Below are 23,415 nucleotides of genomic sequence, written 5' to 3' on the forward strand. Positions count from 1 at the left end.
GGCATGGCCATCCCCCCGGGGGACGTGATTTCTCACTTTCTGTCTCTCTGTCTCTCTCTGTCTGGCGAGCGCACGTGCCCTATAGCAAAAAACCTCTCAAAAAAAAATTTACAAATGGTATATACACTTGCAAGAGAGAGACAGACAGACAGAGACAGGGAGAAAGGGAGAAAGCAACTCCCCCGTGGGAAATAGTCATGCTGCAATCCCTCCTCCTCCATTTCTCCACCCTGCCGGGATTTGGGGCATGCACACACATGCACTGGCCTGTTTTTCAAGCCACCAGGGCCAGGATTCAGACCACGGTTGGCCATGTGGGATTCAGCTGCCTTAACCAGCAGAGCTTTCCCTTGTATCTGGTTATTTAAGTGCACATTTCCACAGAGGAGCACAGTCCACATAGTTGTCACTTAAAAAAAAAATTGACCAAGAGCATGTGTGCTTGCCAAAGAGAGATACACAGGAAGAGAGACTGAGGTAGGAGCAAAGGGAAAAAAATCAGCCCTCAATGGGGTGTGGTCAGGTCACAGTCCCTCCTCCTCCATTTCTCCATCCTGTAGGGATTTTGAGCGCATACGCACATGCGCCTGGCGAGTCTTTTAAGCCGCCAAGGTTAGGATTCAGATCATGATTGGCCATGTGGATCTGGCTCCATTAACCAGTAGGCTATGGGACCAGCCCCCACATAGTTGTCACTTTTGAAATCTTAGAATGTTCTTGCCTCAATGCCAAGATTTCGTGGAGTGGTGTGACGAGAGGCTAGAACTCCACGGTGGGCAGGGAGGGCGCGGTCCCTGCTGCTGTGTTTTTTCTGAGGAAGGTTCTGTAGGTGAGATCTAGGGAAGCACTCTGCCTCTGGGGAGTCAGAATTGCCGCTAAGACAGCTGACGGTGAAATGACCGAGAGGGAAAGGAGCGTGAGGTGAACCCCAGTGAGGGTTTTGAGTAAGGGGTGAATTTTGTAAGGAGAAAGAGTAGTTGACAGAAGGGAACAGCAAAACCAAGAGCATAGGACGTGCCTATTTGTCCTGCCACAGTCTGCACCTGCGTCCAACGGCTCTCTTCTTCTCTCGTAGCGTCCTTCTCTATTCCCAAGTTCTACATCAGCCCCGCCGGCGTGATCACGGAGGGAGATCAGCTGCACATCAGGTGCACCATTCAGGTCACACATCTGGCCATGGAGTCTCCGGAAATCATAATCCAGAAGGACAAGGCGATTGTGGCCAACAGCAGACACAGCAACGAGGCCGTGTACTCAGTGATGGCCATGGTGGAGCACAACGGCAACTACACGTGCAAAGTGGAGTCCAGCCGCATAGCCAAGGTCAGCAGCATCGTGGTCAACATCACAGGTAGGGCTGCCGGCCTGTACTGCTTGTTCTCAGCCACAGGAATGTGCCGCGGGGTGGGGGAACGCTGTCAAGTTGGCTCAGGGCGTGTCTTTACCATCTGGAACAGTGCCTGGCACACAGCAGGGTGAGAAAGCAAACCGCTAGGTCTGGGACTTGAATCACAGTCAGTCTTGTGGTAGTCCATTACCCTTAGCCACCGTGCCACGTTCTGGCTCTAGCAACTTTATTTTTTAAACTTTTACTTCTTCTTCTTATTTTTTTCAATTTGACCAGAGAGAGAAAGAGGGAAAGTGAGAAAGCAAGCTGCCACGTCTGGGACTCAAACCATGGTCAGCCATGTGGGAGTCCAGCACCTTAACCCCCACTCTACCTGCTGGCCCATAATACATACTTTTGAATAAAGGCACTAAGCATGGATGACGGTGTCCCAGAGAGAGTCAGCAGCCCCTGGTTCTGCAGAGAAAGCTGGTCACTCCTGCCTGCATCCATTCACTCACCTACTAAAGGGGATCGTCACAGCCACAGTCCCCTAAGTCATGATGTAGCTTTCTATGCAAAAATGGTCATGATTTTCCTGATGACCCAGTACTTAACCATTGATAATGACAAGTATTTTGATGGCTCCTGGTATTGTTAACTGACAAGGTTTGTAAGATCTTATTAGAGAAAAGTATCCATTCAACATATAGGAGTATCTTCCATATGTGGGGCAAGCTGCTGGCCACAGAGAACTTACACACACATTCAGTTTGAGAAGCTCAGCTTGGGTGGCCCCAGGACCCATAGTCTGCCCACCGGAAGTCTTATTCTAGGCCAGGTTTTGCCTTTGAAGAGCTCACAGACTGAATAGAGCAGCTTGCTGCGTTTTCTTTTCTTTTTTTTTTTTTTTTTTTTTTTGGAGAGGTTTTTGCTATAGGACGCATGTACTCGCCAGAAAGACAGAGAGAGACAGAGAAAGAGAAAGCGAGAAATCACCTCCCAGGGGGGATGGTCACGCCGCAATCCCTTCTCCTCCGTTCTCCCCTTGGGATCTTGGGCAGGCACGCACACGCGGCTGGCGTGAGTTTAAGCCGTCGAGTCTGGGACTCGAACCGCGGTCGACTATGTGGGAGTTCAGCGACATAGCCATTATGCTAACTGCTGGTCCCATTGCTGCATTTTCTTGTAATAGCCCAGATGCACTTCAGGACACTCTGTCTAGGACATGTTCCCTGGATAACTTCTTCTGAGAGGCCTTTCCCTAAGTCTCTAAGCCTAGGTTTACTGTTTCTTATATGGGTTCTGCTGCAAACGTTATGTCTGAATCACTCCCTAGACATAACTGTTTCTTATTCCCTGCTGTCTCTCCAGTGTCCAAGATTATTACTTGCGGTGTTACAAATTGCAGAAACTTTTCTAATCCATGTCTGTGAAATTAATTGTATTGGGCCAGCTCCATGGCTTGGCGATTAGGACAGCCAGATCCCATATAGCTGACTGTGTGGTTTGAGTTCTGGACCCAGTGGCTTGAGAAATACACTGGGTGTGAGTGCATGTGTGTGTGCCCAGAATCCCAAAAAGAGGGAGATGGAGAAGGGATTGTGGCATGACTATACCCCAGGGGAAGTGCTCTTCCCTCTCCCTCTCTCTGTCTCTCTCTGGTGAGTGCACGTGGTCACCAACCAGAACAAACAACAACAACAAAAAAAAAAAAAAAGGAGAAAGAAATTAGATTAACATGGGAAGAAACCCTCCCATTGGAATCCTGGGCCAGGAATGTTTAATGTTTAATGCTAATTGTTTAATGGTGTGATCATCAGGGGAATGAATAGCAAAAGAAAATATTACACCGATTTGGGGGTTTGCCAACAGCAACTGGACCTCAGGTCTCTCTAGGAAGGGATTTTGGGGTGGTGGCCAGACATGTCTTGCCCCATTCCCATTTGCTGTTTTTCAGAATTATTTTCCAAACCGAAGCTGGAATCTTCCTCCACACGTCTAGACCAAGGTGAAAGCCTGAACCTGTCATGCTCCATCCCAGGAGCGCCTCCGGTCAACTTCACCATCCAGAAAGGGGACACGATTGTGTCACACACTCCAAATTTCACCAAGATAGCCTCCGCGTGGGACAGCGGGACATACACCTGCACTGGAGCCATTGGCAAAGTGGTCAAGACGAGCAGCCCAGTCCAGATCACAGTGTGTGGTGAGTAGTCCTCGTGGGCAGAGAGCTCTGGTATTGCGTGAGAGAGGGGGAACTTCTAGCCAGCTGTCGCCTCTCCCTTCTGAATGCAGAGCAGACTCAGGCAGGGTAAGAACTTCAGGGAAAGAGAGAGGGCAAAATCAAGAGGCCGAACAGAAACAAGCAGGTATCTTTGTTCAGAGCCCAGGAGAGAAGCAATATGAGGACAACGTGACTGCTCAAAATCAAGTTCATGGCTTTATTGTGACTGCATGCTGGTGATACGGCCCTGAGTTGGCAAGATTCTGCCGCTAGAGCAGGCATCCACCCAAAAGGTTTATAAGGAAACACTGCTTAGTCAATGGTGAACTTTAAGAAGATCTGAATTCCAGTTTTTGACCCTATCTTGCCTGTCCAGGAGTAAGACTTCTGGTGGGCAGAATGTGGGTACTGGGGCCACCCAAGCTGAGCTTCTCGAGCTGAATATGCATGTAAGACAAAGTTAAGATACAGGTCAATTCAGGAGGTGAGGATGGGGCTGGGGTCTGCATCTCTAACTGGCACCTTGGTGATGCCACTGGTCCTGGACCACATTTTGAGTAGTGAAGTTCTTTTTTTTTTTTCATTTTTCATTTTCTTTTTCCAATTTGCCAGACGGCGCATGTGCTTTCCATAGAGAGACAGAGAGACAGAGTGAGAACGAGAAGGTGAAACTATCCCCCAATGGGATGTGGTCACACCACAATCCCTTCTCCTCCATCTCTGCATCTGGTGGGATTTGGGTCACTAGTGCACTTGTACCCAGTGTGTTTTTCAAGTCACCGGGGATTTGAACCATACAGTCAGCCACGTGGGATTTGGGTTACTTAACCACCAGTTCTCAGAGCCAGCCTGAGTAGTGAAGGTTTGTTTTTTGTTTGTATGTATGTATGTATGTATTTATTTATTTATTTATTTATTTATTTATTGGAGAGCTTTTTACTATAGGGCGTGTGCACTCATAAGAAAGACAGAAAATGAGAAATCACTCCCCAGGAATCCCTTTTCCTCCATTCTCCTCTCGGGATCTTGGGCATGCACACACACACGTGCCAGATGTGAGTTTAAGCCGCCAGGTCTGGGACTCGAACTGCGGTCGATTACATGGAAGTCCAGCGACATAGCCATTACGCCATCTCCTGGTCCCCCTCAGTAGTGAAGTTTTAAGTGAATGTGGAACCCATTTGAACTGTCACTGTCACTATTATTCAGTCACAGTCCTTCAGCTTAAACTGTGGCTAAAATCCACCTGAGATTTTAGTCTTGACTGAACCAAGATTTAAGCCTATTGCCAATGGTCTAACCATCTAACTCAAAGGAAAGAATGAGGCCAGCCCTGTGGTCTAGTGGTTAAGGGAAGCTGGATCCCACATAGACAACTATGATTCAAATCCTGGCCCTGGTGTATGAGAAACACGCCAGGCATGTGTACCCCAAATCCTGACATGACGGAGAAATGAAGAAGGGTTTGCAATATGACTACGCTCCATTGGGGGGATACTTTCTTCCTTCTCCCCACCTCCTTTCTAGCAAGTGCATGCACTCTCCGGCACCTTAAAAAAACCTCAGGAAATAATGCAAGAGACAGATATGGGATATTACATTTTAATTTGTTGTTGTTCTTGGGAGGAGGTAATTTTATTTTGTTAAGGTTTATAAATAAGCTAATGTCTAAATAATGACTAAATAGAATTCTTATCTCTTGAGACATGCAATTTATTATTGAGGAGGCTAAGGTACTGAGAAGAACTTTTTTAAAGACTTATTTTCTTTAGATACTTGTTATACTTCCCTTGTGAGTTGTTGTTGTTATTGTTTTAATTATCAGAGGGCACATGAGCACCAAAGAGAGAAAGAGAAAGCACTTCCCAGTGGGGTGTGTTTATACCAAGACCCTTTCCTTATGCTTTTCTGTGTTTTGGTTCAACACAAAGAAAGTATATGTATGTGTGCATGTGCTATATACTATATTAACAGATAAATGCATTTATAAGGTTGTCGTTTTTTAAAATGTGTTATTGTTTAATTTGCTCATAGCACTTCTCTCTCCCTTACGCCTGAATGCTTGCACACATACATACACGAACACACACAGGCTGTCAGCCTAACAGGAGTCCCTTTAAGGTAGATAAGATGGGCAGGCATTTGAAATTATGGGTGTGACAGAGATAGCAAAGTCTACACTTTAGAGAAGGAATCTTTTGGCTGGATTCTTTCCTTCTGCTTTCAATATCATTTATTGGGTCGTCAGAAAAGTCATGAGACATCATGACCCAATGCGTTGTTTCTCCGTCTGTTGTTCCAGAAATGCTCTCCACACCCAAGATTTCTCACGACGCCAAGTCTGAGATCATAAAAGGACAGACCATCGAAATCAGTTGCCAATCAATAAATGGAACTTCGCCTATTTCTTATCACCTTTTAAAAGTAAACAACATTTTGGAGAGTCGTACAACGAACTCAAATGATCCTGTAGTATTCAAAGATAACCCAACCAAAGACACGGAATACCAGTGCATCGCAGATAATTGCCACTCCCATATTGAAATGTTCAGCAACGTTCTGAGGGTCAAGGTGATAGGTAAGTTGTAGCGCTATGAGAAGAAGTTATGTGGAATTGGGGCGTTAGTAAACATTTTTGAAAATTCAGGATTGCCTAGAGATCATAGGGACCGTGAGAAGTGGGTGGCACTTGTGCAATGCCAAGCCACATACTCATCAAAGCAGGACCAAAGTGTTGTAACTGGGGCTAGAAAGCATTTGGGGGCTATTCATATGGCTAATGTAATCTCTTTCCAGAAATGTCCAAAGGAACTGTTAAGATGATGTTAGAGAAAAAATATCCTGAGTCCAGGAAGTACTGAAGTGCTTTTGGATTCCCCTAGCACCTGCCCCTTTTCAGACAATCTGAGAGCCATCTCTGAGGACTGAAGCCCAGAGCTTTTCTGTCCAGCCGAGCCTCGGTGGGGCAGCTCTGTCATGTGGAGAACATACAGCAACCCAGAGCTAAAGGCTGTGGTTTTGTGGGAACTGCTAATGTTCGCCTGGGATTCTCACAGTCAAGAAAAGTACACTATTGTCTTGAGGGTGGATATTTTTCCTTAACTCTTCATCTCGTGCCTCTCAGAAGGCGGTCTTCCTTAGGAGTGCTATTCCTCGTGTCTCTTGGTTATAGATACCCTGTATCTTCCAAGAGGCTTAAAAGGTTTCCTCCTCTTCATCCCCGTCCTCCTTCTGCCTTTTTAAAATGTTTAAGTTTATTCATTATTATTTCCTCTGTGAGACAGAAAGTAAGAAACAGAGAGACAGTCATCCCTGAGAGGGTTTCAGAGAAGCCCGGGGATGGGAACCTGGGACCTTCTCCTGTGGGTCCGGTTGCATCACCGTCTGGTCCCATTTTTGTTTAAGAAATGCTTATCCACATATGCTGCTTTGGGCATGAGTTGTCCACAGGACAGAGATCCAGCAGGATTGAGAGTTCTGCTTCTATTACTGTGTAGTCTAAGAGTTGCCATGCTGTTCATGTTCACATCAACATAAAATAGACATTTAATGCTACAGGGCACCCAAAATTGTTTTCAATGGTACAGTAGAAAACAATCTCCTGACTCATTCAGGGAGAAGTACCTAAATAATGGTACAAGTAAGCATAGGCAAAAATGTCAGGGGGTAAGTGAATTAATGGTCACATGGACTATATCCTTACAATGATGATGATTATAATTCAAGGCATGGGATACATTATCTATCTTGAGTGGGAACATTTCACAAAAGAGCCGAGTGAGGAGTTAGGGCATGGTAGTGGGTGGGAGAGACAGCCTAAGATGGTCTACCATCTCTGGCCACCACATGAACTGGAGTCTCGGTGGGCAAATCCAATGGCTGGATACAAAGGTTGGGAATGGAAAGCTACTGGAGATAAACTCAAAAAGTGACTGAGCCCAACTGTGAGGGGCATCAAACATGTTTTAGGAGTTGGGAATTGTCCTGTGTGCAATGAAGAGTCAGAAGAGGGAAGAAGGACTTGATGAGAATGAATTGTTGGGAAGACTAAGCTGGTGGCTATATCAGTGAGGAGTGGAGACCTCAGACTACACCAAAAGACTAATGTCAAAGCACATCGGAAACTGTTGGATTAAATCGGACCAATACCAGTAATTAACATTTACTGAACTCTGTCCACATGTCCAACCCTGTGTGAAGTGGTATATTCAGTTATTCCAGCTAATCCAAAGCCATGTAAGACTGAGTGGTAGGATGCTTGTTTGGTAATGAGATAACCAAAGCTCAGCACCAATGGCTGGTGAGTGGTAGCTGGGAGGATAACCAAAGCTCAGCACCAATGGCTGGTGAATGGTAGATGTGATTCAAGCCTGCAGTCTGACTCCAGAGGCCAGTTTGCTATCCTCTGGGAGTCCGTCCTTGTGTGAGACCACCACCTCCCCAAGCCTGGTGCTCAGCTTCTTCTGACCAGCAGCTGTGTGGTCTCGCCATAGCAATCTCTTTGAGAGATTGGAAGTGCTGTACATCTTTGTTAAGCAGGAGAGACATCACACACACACACACACACATGCATACTAGCACAGAGTAGACCCCAACAGACCATGTAGTTAATCTCCAGTCAAGCAAAGTAATCAGTAATCTTTGAGTGGCAAGTGAAGGGAGACACCCCTAGGGTCTCATGTATAATTTAGTGAGGACAAAGAGGCATCTGTGGTTACCCTCAGGGTTCATCAAGGTCCCGTTCATGAAGAAACTGGGATAAGATCGATGACCTGAAGGAGAGTGCAACTCAAATCTGAGCCTGACTTGGGAGGGTGGCTGGCCAGGAGCAACGGCTGCTCCATTTTTCTTCTCTTCCCCCTCCTTGGCTCAGGGCTGGTTCTTATGCTTTTCAGCTCCGGTGGATGAAGTCACACTTTCTATCCTGTTGAATAATATGGTGGAGTCCGGCGAGGACATCACACTGCGATGCTCTGTGAATGAAGGGTCTGGTCCAATCACCTACAGGTTTTACAGAGAAAAGGAGAACAAACACTTCTACCAAACCACTGTGAATGACACCGAGGTATTTTGGAGCAAGACACAAGCGAGTAAGGAGCAGGAGGGACAGTATTACTGCATAGCCTTCAACAGAGCCAACAGGGCCAAGCATTTCCCCCAGAGCAACGTACTGACAGTCAGAGGTGAGTTGGCATCTCAGCTGCAAGGTGTCATGTGGACTCCAAGGTGTGAAGCCAGAAAACCTGCCACTTGTAAGAGGGGGTGGGCAGGAGGTTGCTCGCATCATGGAGGATTAAGAGATCAGTGTCTTCTAGGTTCTCTGGTTGCAAGTGACAGAAACCCACTAAAAGAACTTAAGTTAAAAAAGGAATTTATTAGGCTAAGGAGTTGGAGATTTTTCACATGGTCCCAAATTCCAGTTGTTGGCAGAGAGACACCCATTAACTCATCTCGAGTCAAACATTCATCCAGAGACTATCTATGGCCAAGAGAATTGGGTAATGCAGAAGGGACATGAGTAGGGGAGCCCACTTATGTAGGAGGAGTGTAGTTTCATCAAGAAGAAGGAAGGATGAACAGACACACCCAGAAAGAAGTCTTCTCCAGCAAAGATGAAGATTTCCTCCATCGCTGACCACAGAAACAACCATTTCTTCCCTGGCAGTGATGCAGAGTCCTGGGGAAGTTGACAGATGCTAAGGCAAGATGCCGGTTATAAAGCCTATAAAAATCAACTGCGTTTGTTGTTTGAGCCTGATATTTCTTGCTGGCAAAGAACTGGCCTATATATTTCTTTCATTTTTCTTTTTCTTTTTCTTTCTAGTCTTTCTTGCCCCATGGAAGAAAGGACTCATTGCAGTAGTTGTCATCGGAGTGATAATAGCCGCCTTGATAGTTGGGGCCAAATGCTATTTTCTGAGGAAAGCCAAGGGTGAGCACAATACTTTTCTTCCATCCTGACATCTGTGTTTGCCAGGAAACTGACCATGGATATGTGGTGCTTCAGTTTGTGGGGCTGGCACTCTGCCCAGTGGGAACTAAGGAGATGTAACTGTTTTTTCTCTTTGGGGAAATACCTTCATAACCAAAGGTTTTGGCTTTTGTGGGTGTGGAGCTTTTGCAGTTCCTGGATTTAGCTAGGCAGTGACCAAAGCAATTGCTCTCCTAGTTGGGCAAGCCAGAAAAGATGAATCTGGGGGGAAGTCGCATCTTCATGTGGTCAGAAGCTGTTCCTATAGATTTGGCAATACCTGGTCCTGTCATTGATAAAGTGGGGTGTGAGTGTCATAGACATGTGTGTGCATACATGCGTGCGCGCACACACACAATGAATGTCTCCCAATTGACCGTCCATTCTGCCATGATTTCGCCCTGTGCTTGGACTTAGTCCAGCAGGGATAGCAAGCCAGAACCACCCGCTGACACTCAGGGATCAGAGTCTGCTAGTACAGACTCTAGGAAATGGGCACAGCACAATAAATTCTGGAAGTGTTGTTGTGGGATAAGGTGGGTTCTTTCAGACTTTGGGAGCTGCTGCTGGAGCAGATGGAATGAGGAAAAGTCCCGGGCTTTTTCTCAAGTGAGAAAGCTGCAACTCCTCTGGGGAGATAGGCTCCAGTATGAGCCCCTTCCCAAGGCTGCCCCGGTATTGGGGTCAGGCTGACTTGGATTAAAAGCATTTGGGTTGATTTAAGCTTTACTCTTTGGAGTTGTCCTGAATCAAAGGGATGGCTTCCCACTTACCTGTTAAATTTGGCTTCTGTACCACTGTCTTCACGTTCATCACTTGCCACTATCAAAAATTGCTTCTGGTTAAAATAGTCAAAATGGGGGCCAGCAGTTAGCATAATGGCTATGTTGCTGGACTCCCATGTAGCGGACCACAGTTTGAGTCCCAGACCTGGTGGCCAGGCCCGTGTGCGAGCGTGCCCAAGATCCCGAGAGGAGAATGGAGGAGAAGGGATTGCGGCATGACCATCCCTCCTGGAGGGTGATTTCTCGCTTTCTATCTCTCTGTCTTTCTGGCGAGTGCACGTGCCCTATAGCTAAAGCCTCTCCAAAATAAATAAATAAATAAATAAAGTCAAAATGTCCTATTCCAGGGAAATAATGCGACATGTCTTTCTATCAGTGGAGAAAATGCCCTTTCTTTCTCTCCTCCCTTCCTGTGTTCCTCCCTCCCTCTCTCCTCCCTCCCCTGTTCTTTTTAAAGCATGAATATATTTGATTTTCTTTTCTCTCTTTTTATGAGTACTCAATCTTCAGAAATGTCAGTGTGGTTGAGACGACTGTTCCTACCTGGGATGGATGTGGGTGCCTTGTATTAATTGGGTTTTTCTCTTTCTTTTAAAGCCAAGCAGATGCCGGTGGAGATGTCCAGGTCAGTGCACTTAGAAGAGGGGGCAGCTGCTTGTGGGAATAGATGGACTTTTCTGTACGGAGAGTCTGGTCATTGGGTGGTTTCCAGAGGTACTTGGCAAACTCAGAAAAATAAGGGCCTTAGCTGTGAGGTGTGTGTGTGTGTGTGTGTGTGTATGTGTGTGTGTGTGTGTGTCTCCATAGGAGGTTGCCGACGGTCCCTTTCCTGGGAAGGAATGGCCTTTATTCTGCGATCATGCCCTTCCTAGACTATTACCTGTGAAATTCCCCTTTCCTTATAAAATTATACTAGTAGGTAAAACTTTAGATTTTTACTTACTTGGCAAAATAGAGCTGGCCTAAAAAATTGGTTTTACTACCTTTACTGTTCTTGAAATCCAGGATTAAAATGTATGGAAACGATTGCTTGTTCCTGGGACCAACAGTAACCCAGGGCGTGAAATTCAGGGAGCTGGGAGTGTTCCAGTAAAGGCTTCCTAGTATCTCTGTGCCTTTTGGTCCTGACATTTATTTTTTTAGATTTTATTTATTCATTCATTTATGTTTAATTTGACAGAGAGAGAGAGAGAAAGAGGGAAAGTGAGAAAGCAAGCCACCAGGTCCAGAACTCGAACCATGGTCAGCCATGTGGGAGTATCCAGCGCCTTAACCACCATGCCACCTGCTGGTCCCCCCTGACACATATTTTAACAGCAAAAAGTTTTATCAAATAATTCTGGAGGTGGAAACTATGTTAATTTTCCAAATGAGAGAGTAAAATTTTCCTCACCTTAGAAAATCCTTCCTGGTTTTCTTGAGATCTTCCTTTGATTATTTTGTTGGTTTGGAGATAGGGTTTTTTTTTTTTTTTTTAAGTGTTTTATATATATAATTTTTTGTTTCAAAATGTTCATGGAAAATGGAATTAAAGTCCAAGTTTATTTTGGTACGAAAGCGTTCGAAATTTTTGCAGTTTTTTCATATGCATTTGCCATGAACTTTCTGAGGTCCCCTGTGTGTGTAGACACATGTACATAGACACACATTATACGTTTCTTTTTAAATTTTATTTTAAGGACAGCAGCACCACTCCTGAACTCCAATGAGATGTCAGATCCCAACACCGAAGTTAACAGTCATTACGGTAAAGTCACGATTTCCTTCTATGGCTAAGAGTTTTTCCCGTAGAGTCTGCATATATTTCCTTAGCCCTCTTAGAAGTAGAATTTGTAAGCAGGGGCTGAAAGGTGGAAGGGAAACCCTGACTTCAAACAGGGGTGCTTCATCTTGTTGGCCCCTGAATGGTGGGCTAAGAAAACAAAACCTTCAAAGGAAAGGCAGGACATTTTTGTTCTGATTTCATCACCTTATCAACTTCCTGTGGAATAAAAGATGGAGAATAATCATGCCTCAGTAGCTTCAGAGACTGAGTATTACCCAAGCATAGTCACTCTCCACTTACGAGACAGAGAGCAGATTTCAAATGAAGACATTAGTAAAACCTCTCAGAGGGAATGCGAATAATGGTAGTAGAACAAAAATGTGACTTCACATTTTTCGTAAGAAAACCAGTTTAAAGATGTCTTCTTAGTGGAGACGTAAACGCGTGTTCCAGTGAAGAATAGGAGATAACACCCCCTAATGGGGCATGGCCACACCATTATCCTTTCTCCCTTTCTCCACCCTGCTGGGATTTGGGGCATGAGCACACACGTACCTAGTGTGTCTTGTTCAACCCAACCCGGTCAGGACTCAAACCAAACCTTGCTGTTGGCCCTGTGCGATCTCACTGCCTCAGCCATCCAGCCATGGAGCCGGCCCAGGAGTTCTTATGGTCCCATTAGATTTATGAGGAAACTACTCCAGCATTTTTTTTTTTTTTGAGAGATTTTCGCTACAGGGCGCGTGCGCTCGCCAGACAGACAGAGAGAGACATAGAGACAGAAAGCGAGAAATCACCCCCCAGGGGGGATGGTCATGCCGCAATCCCTTCTCCTCCATTCTCCTCTCGGGATCTTGGGCACGCACGCACGCACATGCGCCCGGCGTGAGTTTTAAGCCACCGGGTCCGGGACGCGAACCACGGTCGACTACGTGGGAGTCCAGCGCCATAGCCATTACGCTAACTGCTGGTTCCCACTACTCCAGCATTTTAGCAGAGATTCTAATGTCTTCCCAGAGGGGGCTATAATTGTATCCCACAAAAAGTTCTGTCTTCGGGATCAGCCCATGGCATGGTGGGAAGGTGGCTGGATCCCATGCGGCTGACTGGTTCCAGTTCTGGACCCAGTGGCTTGAAAAACACACCGGGGGAGTGTGTGTGCATGCCCCAAATCATGAGGAGAATAAAGGAGTAAATCGCGGCATGGCTATCCATCCCCGGGGGGTGATTTCTTACTTTTTCTTTGTCTCCTCCTGTGAGTACACACACCCTATAGCAAACAAAAGACCAAAAAAGCAATGTGCCAATAAAAAGAAAAGAACAAATATATAGTTGAAGAAATGATATTCCAAAGTAAACAAACCATAACAATAAAACAAGAAATTATACTCAGAAAAATGTAGTGACTATTTAGCAAAAAGTAACCCATGGCTGTGGAAAAAACAATACCTTCTTGGTATGGAGGGATTAATACTATTTGTAAGTACAGCAATGCTTTAAATTAAGTGTTATTTATTTATTTATTTATGACAGATTTTTGCTATAGGGTGCATGTGCTCACCGGACAGAGAGACAGAAAGCGAGAAATCACTCCCTAGGGTTATGGCCATGATGAATCCATTCTCCTCTGTTCTCCTTTTGGGATCTTGGGCATGTGCACACACTCACGCCCGGTGTGGGTTTTAAGCCACTGGGTCCAGGACTCAGACTGCAGTTTCACCATGTGGGAGTCCAGGGATGCAACCTTTATGCCATCTGCTGGTCCCAGTGTTGATATATATTTATATTAAAGTAGGATTTTCTCCAAAACTTAAAATGTGAGAAATACTCTAATCATTTCATCTATTCTCTCTGCATAGATTATTTCAGTTTATAAACACATTTTAATAACATAGTAATTAGCACAAATACATGATAGAAAACAAGGTATTTTTCAGGAATGGTATTTATACCATTTTTTGAAAAAATAATTATTTATTTAATTTTTAAATTTATTCACTCATTTATTTTAATTTGACCAGAGAGAGATACAGAGAGAGAGGGAGAAAGTGAGAAAGCAAGCCACCAGGTCTGGAATTTGAACCATGGTCAGCCATGTGGGAGTGTCCAGAGCCTTAACCACCACGACACCTACTGGTCCCCCATGTTTATTTATCTCTTCCATGAGATAAATAGATGGCTATGTTGCTGGACTCCCATGTAGTTGACTGTGGTTCAAGTCTCGGAAACCATGCTTCCATAAAATGAGAAGAGAAAGAGTGAGAGAGCACCTCCTGGCAGGGTCTTCACACCGTGATCCACCCCCAGCCTCAGCCAGCCAAGATCATGGCACATTCCTGCCCAGCATGTACAGGGAGACCTTGGGACATTAGAGCCTGGGGCCTTCCCATGTGGCTTTGGCACTGCAGAGCAGTTCATTAATGCTGCATTACCGCAGCTGATCTCTAACATTTTTATAAAGCATTTTTTATAAATAATGACTTGATAAAACCAATAATTTTTATTGGTCTGTGCCCACAAAGTGATAGCCTAGAGACACTAGTGTTTCTTTTTCTTTTTTTGAGAAGTTTTTGCTATAGGGCACATGCACTCACAAGAAAGACAGAGAGAGACAGAGAGACAGAAAGAGAGAAATTAACTCCCCCCCAAGAGAGCATGGCCACACCACAATCCCTTCTCCTCCATTCTCTTCTCGGGATCTTGGGCATGCACGCACACCCGCCCGGTGTGAGTTTAAGCCACCAGGTCTGGGACTTGAACCACAGTCCACTACATAGGAGTCCAGCAACATAGCCATTATGCCAACTGCTGACCCCAACACTGCTATTTCTTTAACCCATGTTCTCATCAGTCCAGTTCTCCAGCTGGAGAAAGTTAGCCAGCATCCTTCATGTTGGCAGTTACTACCTGGTCCTTTCCAGAGCAAGTTCAAATTCTAATAAATCTGCTCACATTTAGCAATTCTGAGTTCTGAATAATACATCAACAGAAAGAGACCACACCGAGGGTCAGATGGATCCCAAAGGGAGACCCAGTAGTGAATCCAGAACCCAAAGACAGGGGGTTGTCACCTACTCTGAAGACATTGTACTTCCTTTGTTAGTGGCACTGAATTTTTAAAAAACACATAGAAAACTAGAATTTTTATTGTCACTCATCCTAACTTATTTTTCAACTAGGTTACAATGATGATGTTGGAAACCATGCTATGAAACCAACAAACGAAAATAAAGGTAATTACTTAGTTAAATGTTTATATTAAAAAATGACTCATAGGAAAATAAACTGAAAACTGTTAAGATCAGTGGATACTTTCCCACCTCTCTCTTAATGACCCTGAAATAGATATATAAAAGAAGTTGGCTAATTGCTTTCTCCAAAGATGCTATTGAGTGTCCTTAAATCTATTGGGTTATACCTAAAAAGCAACTTCCTGATTCAGAATGAGCTACCCAGCACAGTGGTAGGGTTTCTCCTCCCTTTTGAGGTTTTTTTCTAGACAGGGTCTCATTGTTAGGATCCCCTGCCAGCTGGCACTACAGGTACTCACCTTCATACCCAACTCTTTGAGGTCATGGTCTTGCTCTGTTATCTGGGTCAGCCTCAAGTTCATAATCCTCCTACCTCAGCCTCCAGAGTTGTTGGGATAGGTGCACACCACCACTTCTGGCCTTTAGCTTGAACTTTAGGTTGACCTGGGACTAGAACCTGAGCCTCCCATGTGGTTGCAGCCTGTAGAGCATAGTGTATTGGCTGCATGTACCACTGTGGCTGGGCCAGGTGGAGATTTTTCCTTTCCTTTTCTCTTTTTCTAATTTGCTATGGGGCACATATGCTCACTGCAGAGGCAGACAGAGAGAAAGAGAGGGAAAGTGAGAGAGTACCTCCCAGGAGGGATGACCACACCGCAGTCCCTTCTCCTCCACTCTCCTCTCAGGATTTTGGGCACATGTGCACCTGTGTGTTTTTCAAGCCACCAGGTCTGGACTCGAACCACATAGTTGGCCATGTGGGATCCAGCCACATTGGTCATCATGTTGTTTGGCTGGCCCTAGGTGGAGAGGTTTGTTTGTTTGTTTGTTTGTTTGTTTTAATAGAAATTTTTGCTATAGAGTGTGTGCCAGAAAGACAGAGAAAGGCTGAGAGACATAAAGTGAGAAATCACCCCCCACACACAGGGGGGATGGCCACGCTGCAATCCCTTCTCCTCCATTCTCCTTTCAGGATCTTGGGCATGCACGCACACACACCCAGTGTGAGTTTAAGCCATCAGGTTTGGGATTTAATCTGCAGCTGATTACATGGGAGTCCAGCAACATAGCCATTATGCCAACTGCTGGTCTCCCCAGGTGGTGATTTTTAAAGACAATTAAAAGACAATAGATTGCTTGCTTCTGCCTAAAGCTAGGAGGGATTCAACTAAATTATTTTCCAGAACTTCTTTTTGCTCTGGGAAACTAACCTGGGAGCTAAAGTTCCTAGAGAAATAAAGGGAGTAGAGACCCCTTTCTATAAAATATCCCCTTTTTCACAGAGAGATTTTTGCTATATGGGTGTGTACACTTGCCAGAGACAGAAAGTGAGAGATCAACCATCCAGGGGCGATGGCCAAGCCACAATCCCTTCTCTTCCACTCTCCTCTCAGTATCTTGGGTATGCATGCACATGCACCCAGTGTGAGTTTTAAGCCTCCAGGTCTTGGACTCAAACTGTAGTTGACTTCGTGGGAGTCCAGCAACATAACCATTATGCCATTTTCTGGTCCCTGTATAAAATATCCCTGACTGCAGAATCACTGTGTTTTTAGAAGTTAATGAGAACCCCTTCTTCTTTGGGGCTGAAAAACAGAACAATAATATTATTTTGAGTCGGGGCCAGCAGGTGGTGTGGTGGCTAAGACCTGGATTCTCGCATGGTCAGCTGAAGTTTGAGTCCCAGACCCGGTGGCTGGGAACTCACGCCAGGCACGCGTGCGTGCCCAAAATCCCAGGAGAAAAATGGAGAAGAGATTGTGCTTTGGCTCATCCCCCGGTGGGTGATCCCACACTTTCCCTCTCACTGTTGCTGTCTCTCTCTGGTGAGTGTGTGAGTCCCACAGTAAAAACCTTAACCAAATTATTTTGAGTTGAAATCAAATTCCTTTTTTAAAGGAATTGTTTTATTTATTACATTTTATCTGTTATTATTATTTTTTATTTTGGCCAAAGAGAGACAGAGAGATAGAGAGAGAAAATGAGAAAGCTAGCCACCGGTCCGCGACTCAAACCACGGTCGACCATGTGAGAGTCCATTACCCTAACCACCACACCACCTGTCAGCCCCAAGCTGAAGACACATTTCTTCAGGCGTTCACCATAGCACCCTGAGTGAGTCCAGTAACTGCCGTGCCTCACATTCTCCAAGTATTTTTAGGCTAGTGGCTCTCATTCCCCGTTTCCTGAGCTCCGTTTGCTCATTGAGGTAGCTGGGTATGCCTGCAGGAGTACAGAAGGCTCCCTGCATTTTCAGTGAGACGGACAGACGGAACTGCTGGGCTGACCCTGGGCTGTTTTCTGCAATCTATTGGCCGGTTGGTACAAAACCTTCCACTATAGAAATGAAGACCTACCTAGGCAGGAGCGTCCTTTCATGCCCAAGAAATGAATCAGAGAGGAGATCCCTGGGCCTAAGTCCTGCCTCTGCCTCCCGGGCCAGAGCAGAGCCCATCCTGCCTCTGTACCCTGAGCCTTTGTCCACGTAGAATGGAGGGAAGCCCCTTTCTCACTGGCCCCCTAATAAGGAATGTTTTAATAGTTGTGGGACCAGCGCTTCACATGGTGGTTAAGGTACTAGATACCCACATGGCCTATCGCAGTGTGAGCCCCGGACCTGGTGTCTTGCTTTCTCACTTTCCCTCTTTCGCTCTGTCTCTCTCTGGTGAGTGCATATGCCTTATAGCCAATTAAAATAATAATAATAAACACAAAATTAGCATGAATAATTTTTTAAAAAAAGGGAAAAGAAAAAATCTCTAATGCAGTCTGAGGTGCCCGAGGAGAGCCCATCTAAATGCACGATGCTGTGGTCCCTTTGAGCAGAGCCGCTGACCTCGGACGTGGAGTACACGGAAGTGGAGGTGACCCCAGCCGAGCCTCACAGAGGTAAGTGCCGCTCACCCCAGTGATCCCCATGCTTGCTCTTGGCTTTGGGAGGGGCGTCGTGCCCAGTGAGGAAAGCTGAGGCACCTTCAGTCACTCAAAAGGGAGCTGGCCAGCCAAGGCCCTGTTCTAGGCTTCGGCCTGCCAAAGTTTGATTCTCATTAGTTATGACGCTACAAATAATAGGTAGCATTGTTTATTGAGCATTTACTAAGTGCCAAGCAGTCACTACAGGTTGAGCAATTTTGTTTCTGTGAAAGAAACTTCCAGGGCAGCCCCTTGGAGTCCTGGTTGTTTAGGTTTTCTTCCAGAGGTACCCCTCTTGCCCACACCTGGTGTGTTCCTAAAGTTGCCTGTGTAGACGGAATGTGTGTAGATCACATGCACAGTCCGAGCTGTCGAGGCATTGCTATTGAGGACCCCAGGGTAAAGGTGCTCGGGAGCACAGACTCCCTTTCAGAGTGTGCAGTGGTGTTGGTCCCGTGCCTCGGGTCTTGCTTTCGTGTGCTGCATCTCAAGGGCAGGATGGCCAGGACGTCCCTTCCTCTGGTTCTGGCCTGGGGAGACAGAAGCAGGATGGACCAATGTGCAGCAATGCTAGACCATCCCTCTCAGCTGCTTCGGCACCGTGAAGACGTGCCTACCCTACCCTTCCTCCACCAGAGCTCTCCAGAGCTCCTGCACGCCCCAGGGAAACTGCCATCTGAGGCTCCCAGCTCTGCCGGGCAGCTCCTAGGACCATTTCCTAGGAAATATCCACTCCCTAAAAAAAACTGCTGAGACCAAGGCCAGGCGGTCCCTTCAGCCAGGCAGGCCCAGGGCAGCTATCCTAGCTAAGTCCATCTATCACTAGCCAGGGCCACGTGGCGATGCTGTTTTCAAGCCACCTCTTGCTCTGTGATCAGGGAGGATTCCTCCCTCCTTCTTTTACTTAGAACAGTTCTGGCACCATGTCGGCAGGTATGTGCACAGAACTTTCCAGACAGGCTGTCCTTACAGCCCCTAGGTTGTGTGCTGCACTGGGCACCATTTCCAGAGCCTACCATCAGAATAGCCCCTGGAGTTGGGTACTGCCCAATCCATGCAGCTACATGGGCATCCCTCTTCCAAGTCTAGGCAGGGCCTGAGAGAGGTGGAGAGCATGGCAGGCCTCCAGTTCTCTATTTCATTGTGGGGTGGTCCCCTTGGTGAGATAACAGATCACGCTGAGTGCCCATTTTGGACCAGCTACCATGGAAGGTACATGCAACAAAGGCACACGGGGCCCTTCCGTCATAGACGTCTAGCCTAAGAGGGAGCCGGGAAACCCGGGAACCAAGCAGGAGACAGCACCAGGTTCCAGCGTGTGCTCTGGAGGAGAACGGGGTGCAGTGAGAAGGTGTAGGTGAAGCCCTTTCTGTGATTCAAGGAGGCCTGTTTGAGGGTTGGCATTTCAACTGGGTACAAAGGTTGCAAAGAAAGTAGCCCCACCAAGAGAAAGGGTTAGGAGGACCCAGAAATGGGAAGGGTGGTGTGAGGTGGCCCAGAGCTCAGCTTGTTTAAGATCTGAAAGGAAGCTTTGGGTCTGCAGAGTGACCAAGACAGAAGGAGGAAGTGAAGGCAGGGGAGGGTGGGGAGGGGGCCAGGCACACTGGGCCTCTGAGGTTTTCTCTGCACTCTATTCTCAATGGACCAGGGAGCCTTTCAAAGGCTTTAGGCAGGGAAGTAACAGGTTCTAATATCCTTCTTTAAAAATGATCCTCATGGCTGGCATGAGAAATGGATTAAAAGGGATCAAAAATAAAACCAGAGAGACTATCACCAGGCAAGCAGGCACAGGAGCGGGGCGGGCTGCTGGCCACGCATGGAGTCTAGATACGGTATTTCGGAGTCAGATCACAGCACCAGATAAAGACGTTAACAGCTGACATGGGGGAGAGACAGTCACTGCTCGTTTCTTGACTAAGCAACTGCCCGGTTGGTTGTGATGTCCGAGGCTGGAGGAACGAGCTTGTGGTGAGATCTGGTTCTGTTGCATTAAGTTTGAGATGCCCATGAGACACCCAAAAGGAGACAGCCCAGGATCTGGTGCTGAGGAGTGAGTGTGGATGGACTGTGGGGGCTCCCCACCAGCCTTCCTGGGCCAACCTGCCCCTGGTACGTAGCATCCCTCCTTCACTGTGCAATGGGGGCTTGGTCCAGGGTGAGAGCTTACTTCCTTTCAAGGGGACATCAGTTTGGAAGGAAATGGGGATGACAATGAGAGGCCAGGACTGCCCAGAGGTTTTGAATGTGAGTGGAAAATCCCCGTCTTCATTTTTAAATGTTTTGATGGAGGCACATACGTATGCATGAAAGAGAGAGAGAAAGCACCGTGACGCAGTCTCGTCATGCTGCAGTCTTCTTTCCCCAGCTCTCCAGCTCTGCAGGAGCCTGGGTACCCACTGTGTGTTCAGGCTGACCCAGGGGGCTGAGTCCACCGTCACCATGTAGCCTCCAACCTTACAGGGCACTTGAGTTAACACTGGGCGCTTCTTCATTCTCAGCCTCCACACTCCACTGAGCGCTCAAGCAGGCAGCGATCCCTGCCTTGGGTCCCAGCTCTGGACTTCTGAGGCTCCTCACAGGGAGCCAGGTCCTGCCTTTGCTCAGCTGTGAGCTGGGCCCGAGCAGGTGCAACCCGGAGGGCTATGCACGACACCTGAAAGACCCTGGGTCTAAGGAAGCTCAAGAGGGGAGCAGGAAGCAGAGTTTTGTCCTTGAGGAAATGCCCATTTTCCACATCTCTGGAAATGTGTCCATGTTAGTAACAGCTGGTTTTCTATTTCTTGCTTGAAGACAGTGAGGAATGAAAGGGAAAAGGAGCTATGGAGGGTCCTGGAATGGGATGCAGCAGGGACACTGGCCCACGCTTTCCTTGTTAAGCTGTGTAGCCGCAGGGTTGCCATCACCCTCTGGCCACTTCATCCTGATTGGCACAAACGCACCCTGTGGGCTGCAGGGGCCTGGATGGAGCTGGAATGAGAGCCACTTGGAGGGCACTGGGGAGCCCCGGGATGATTCAGGTTGAGTCACATGGACCCGGCTCCTCCTTGGCAGTCGAGGGGGAGTCTCTGGAGCTTGCCCCTCACCTCCCATGGGTGAGGAGTATGACTTTACCAGGCAAGGAAGGGGCTTTGTGAGTTCAAGGTTGGAGCAAGTAAACTTGACTTGGTCTGGGCCACTCCAAGGCCTGCCCCCCTCCACAGCAGGCTGAGGAGGGGATGGGACCTTGTCCAGCTCTAGCCTTGGCTGGCAGCTGGCCAAGTGGCCACTGGGTGTGGAGGAGGAGCAGGAAGGAACTCGTTAATCCTGGTCTGCTGTGCGCTTGCTGGGAGGCTAATTGCTGGGAAAACCCCATGACGTCGAAGCCACCTCTTTCTCTGCGAACACAGGGAAAAACAGAAGCCAAAATTAAGCGCCAGCCGGAAATATCCCTGACAGCAAAGACAAACAGCCGTCGGCCTGGTTTAGTCATTAGCAAGCGGCTGCCGGAGTGGAGGAGGGGGACGGTGATGAGCTGGGTAGATGGGGGGGAGCTGTCGATGGGGGGGTAGCTGTGGAAGCCACGGGGCAGCTTAACGCCAACAGCTCAACCGAGCAGTGGCAACCAGCCCTGCTGCCCAGGCCGATAGGAATTACGAGAGGTGAAAGGGAGTCAGGAGGACACTCAGGTCCAGAGCAGGTGACACCATCCCCTGTGACCGCAGAGTTCTCCTGCCATCCCTTGTGTGCTGGGGGCAGGGGAGTTCAGAGTGTCCAGGCCCCCAGGCCTCCATTTATTCCCACTTCCCCCAGCTCTAGAGGGGCTGGGCTGGGATGAACTGGCGTGACCCCCATGAGCGTGCGCAGCCTCTTCCAGAATTAATCACGGCATTAGCACTGTTTGCACACCTGCTGGCCTCACAGCCTGGGGCTCCAGAGAACTGGGGCCAGTCCCATGGCCTTTTCCTCTGCCCTGGTGCAGAGGATGCAGTGTGTCCATGGTTGTTCTGAAGGAATGCCTTCCCGGGCCTGACGTGGAGCAGAGGGTCCCTTAAGGAGTGGAGGATCCCCCAGCTGGTGTGGGGGCCCCAGAGCACCCCTTCATGCCCCCAAATCTGGAGAATGGAGGGTCATGAGGCCATCACTCTGTCCCTCTTGGCCTCTCCCGAAGCAGGCATCCCGGCAGTGGGGGCCTGCTATCTCAGCCTCTCTGCTGAGCTCCAGGTCTTGCTCAGTGCCCTGGGGGAGTCACTACGATGTCTCCTGCCAGGTCCTTGTCACCCCATGTCCAGCCGTAGGGGTCCGAACCCCGCCACCTCCAGGTATTCCCTGGCGTGTGGGCTCTGCCTTTCCTCTGGCAGCACGTTCTCCATTTTACAGACAGGAAGCACCTTGGGGGTTGTGTGGTAATGCCAAGGCCTGTCTGGAGGCCGGGGAGCTGAGCTAGAGCCACCTGAAGGACATCGAAGGAGGGTGTGAGGGTGTGTGAGGGAGGGTGTGTGTGAGACTGTGGAGGGTGTGGGTGTGTGAGGGAGGGTGTGGGTGTGTGAGACTGTGGAGGGTGTGAGGGTGTGTGAGGGAGGGTGTGAGTGTGTGAGACTGGAGGGTGTGTGAGGGAGTGTGTGGACATGTGGGGATATGTGGGTATGAAGGAATGTGTGAGTGTGCAAGGGTGTGAGGTGTATGTGTGAAGGAGCGTGTGGGTTGCAAGGAGTGTGTGTGAGGGAGTGTGTGAGGTGCACACACAGGCGTGCAGGGGCAAAGCCTGTCCAGGGTGTGGGAGGAATGGGGCTGAGAAAGCCGGGCCAGCAGTGGAGGGCCTGCAGAGGGTCGGGGGTAAGGGTGGATGTCCCTGCAGCATGGCCAATGGAGGACATCTTGGTGCAATCTGAGTCCATGGTTGTGCCCAGTCATCTGGCCGTGAGAGAAATGCCCACAGGCACTGGCCATGTGGCAAGAAGCATGTTCTTCTGCCTGGGCCCCCTTTCCCAATCTGTCAGAGGAGAATGGGGGCCAATATCCATGTGAAATACACGAGTGGCCGAGGGGCGCTCTGCCTCCTGAGCCCAGTGTGATCCGCGTCCTGGGGCCCTGGGTGGGTCATCTTGCTTGCTTTTGAAAGGGTTCAGCCCAGAGGCTCTCAGCCCTGGCTCATTAGAATCCCCTGGGGAGCTCTTACGACTCTCCCCCACCCCCACAT

At 47.9% G+C, this 23,415-nt stretch overlaps 1 protein-coding gene across 4 annotated transcripts in view; it reads left to right on the forward strand.

Annotated features, from left to right (window-relative positions):
• PECAM1 (platelet and endothelial cell adhesion molecule 1) overlaps positions 1 to 23,415 on the forward strand; it is an 85,514-nt gene that overhangs the window by 41,344 nt on the left and 20,755 nt on the right. For all 4 annotated transcript variants that reach the window (XM_006146787.3, XM_027771172.1, XM_014587176.2 and 1 more), the window contains 9 exons: positions 1,076 to 1,351; positions 3,288 to 3,536; positions 5,857 to 6,132; positions 8,450 to 8,737; positions 9,379 to 9,486; positions 10,908 to 10,935; positions 11,990 to 12,057; positions 15,255 to 15,308; positions 18,153 to 18,215. In XM_006146787.3, coding sequence (XP_006146849.1) covers positions 1,076 to 1,351; positions 3,288 to 3,536; positions 5,857 to 6,132; positions 8,450 to 8,737; positions 9,379 to 9,486; positions 10,908 to 10,935; positions 11,990 to 12,057; positions 15,255 to 15,308; positions 18,153 to 18,215 — 1,410 coding nt within the window. The remainder of the gene's footprint in view (positions 1 to 1,075; positions 1,352 to 3,287; positions 3,537 to 5,856; positions 6,133 to 8,449; positions 8,738 to 9,378; positions 9,487 to 10,907; positions 10,936 to 11,989; positions 12,058 to 15,254; positions 15,309 to 18,152; positions 18,216 to 23,415) is intronic.

Source organism: Tupaia chinensis, unplaced genomic scaffold, assembly GCF_000334495.1.
Source record: "Tupaia chinensis unplaced genomic scaffold, TupChi_1.0 Scaffold000187_1, whole genome shotgun sequence".
Lineage (NCBI taxonomy): Eukaryota > Metazoa > Chordata > Mammalia > Scandentia > Tupaiidae > Tupaia > Tupaia belangeri.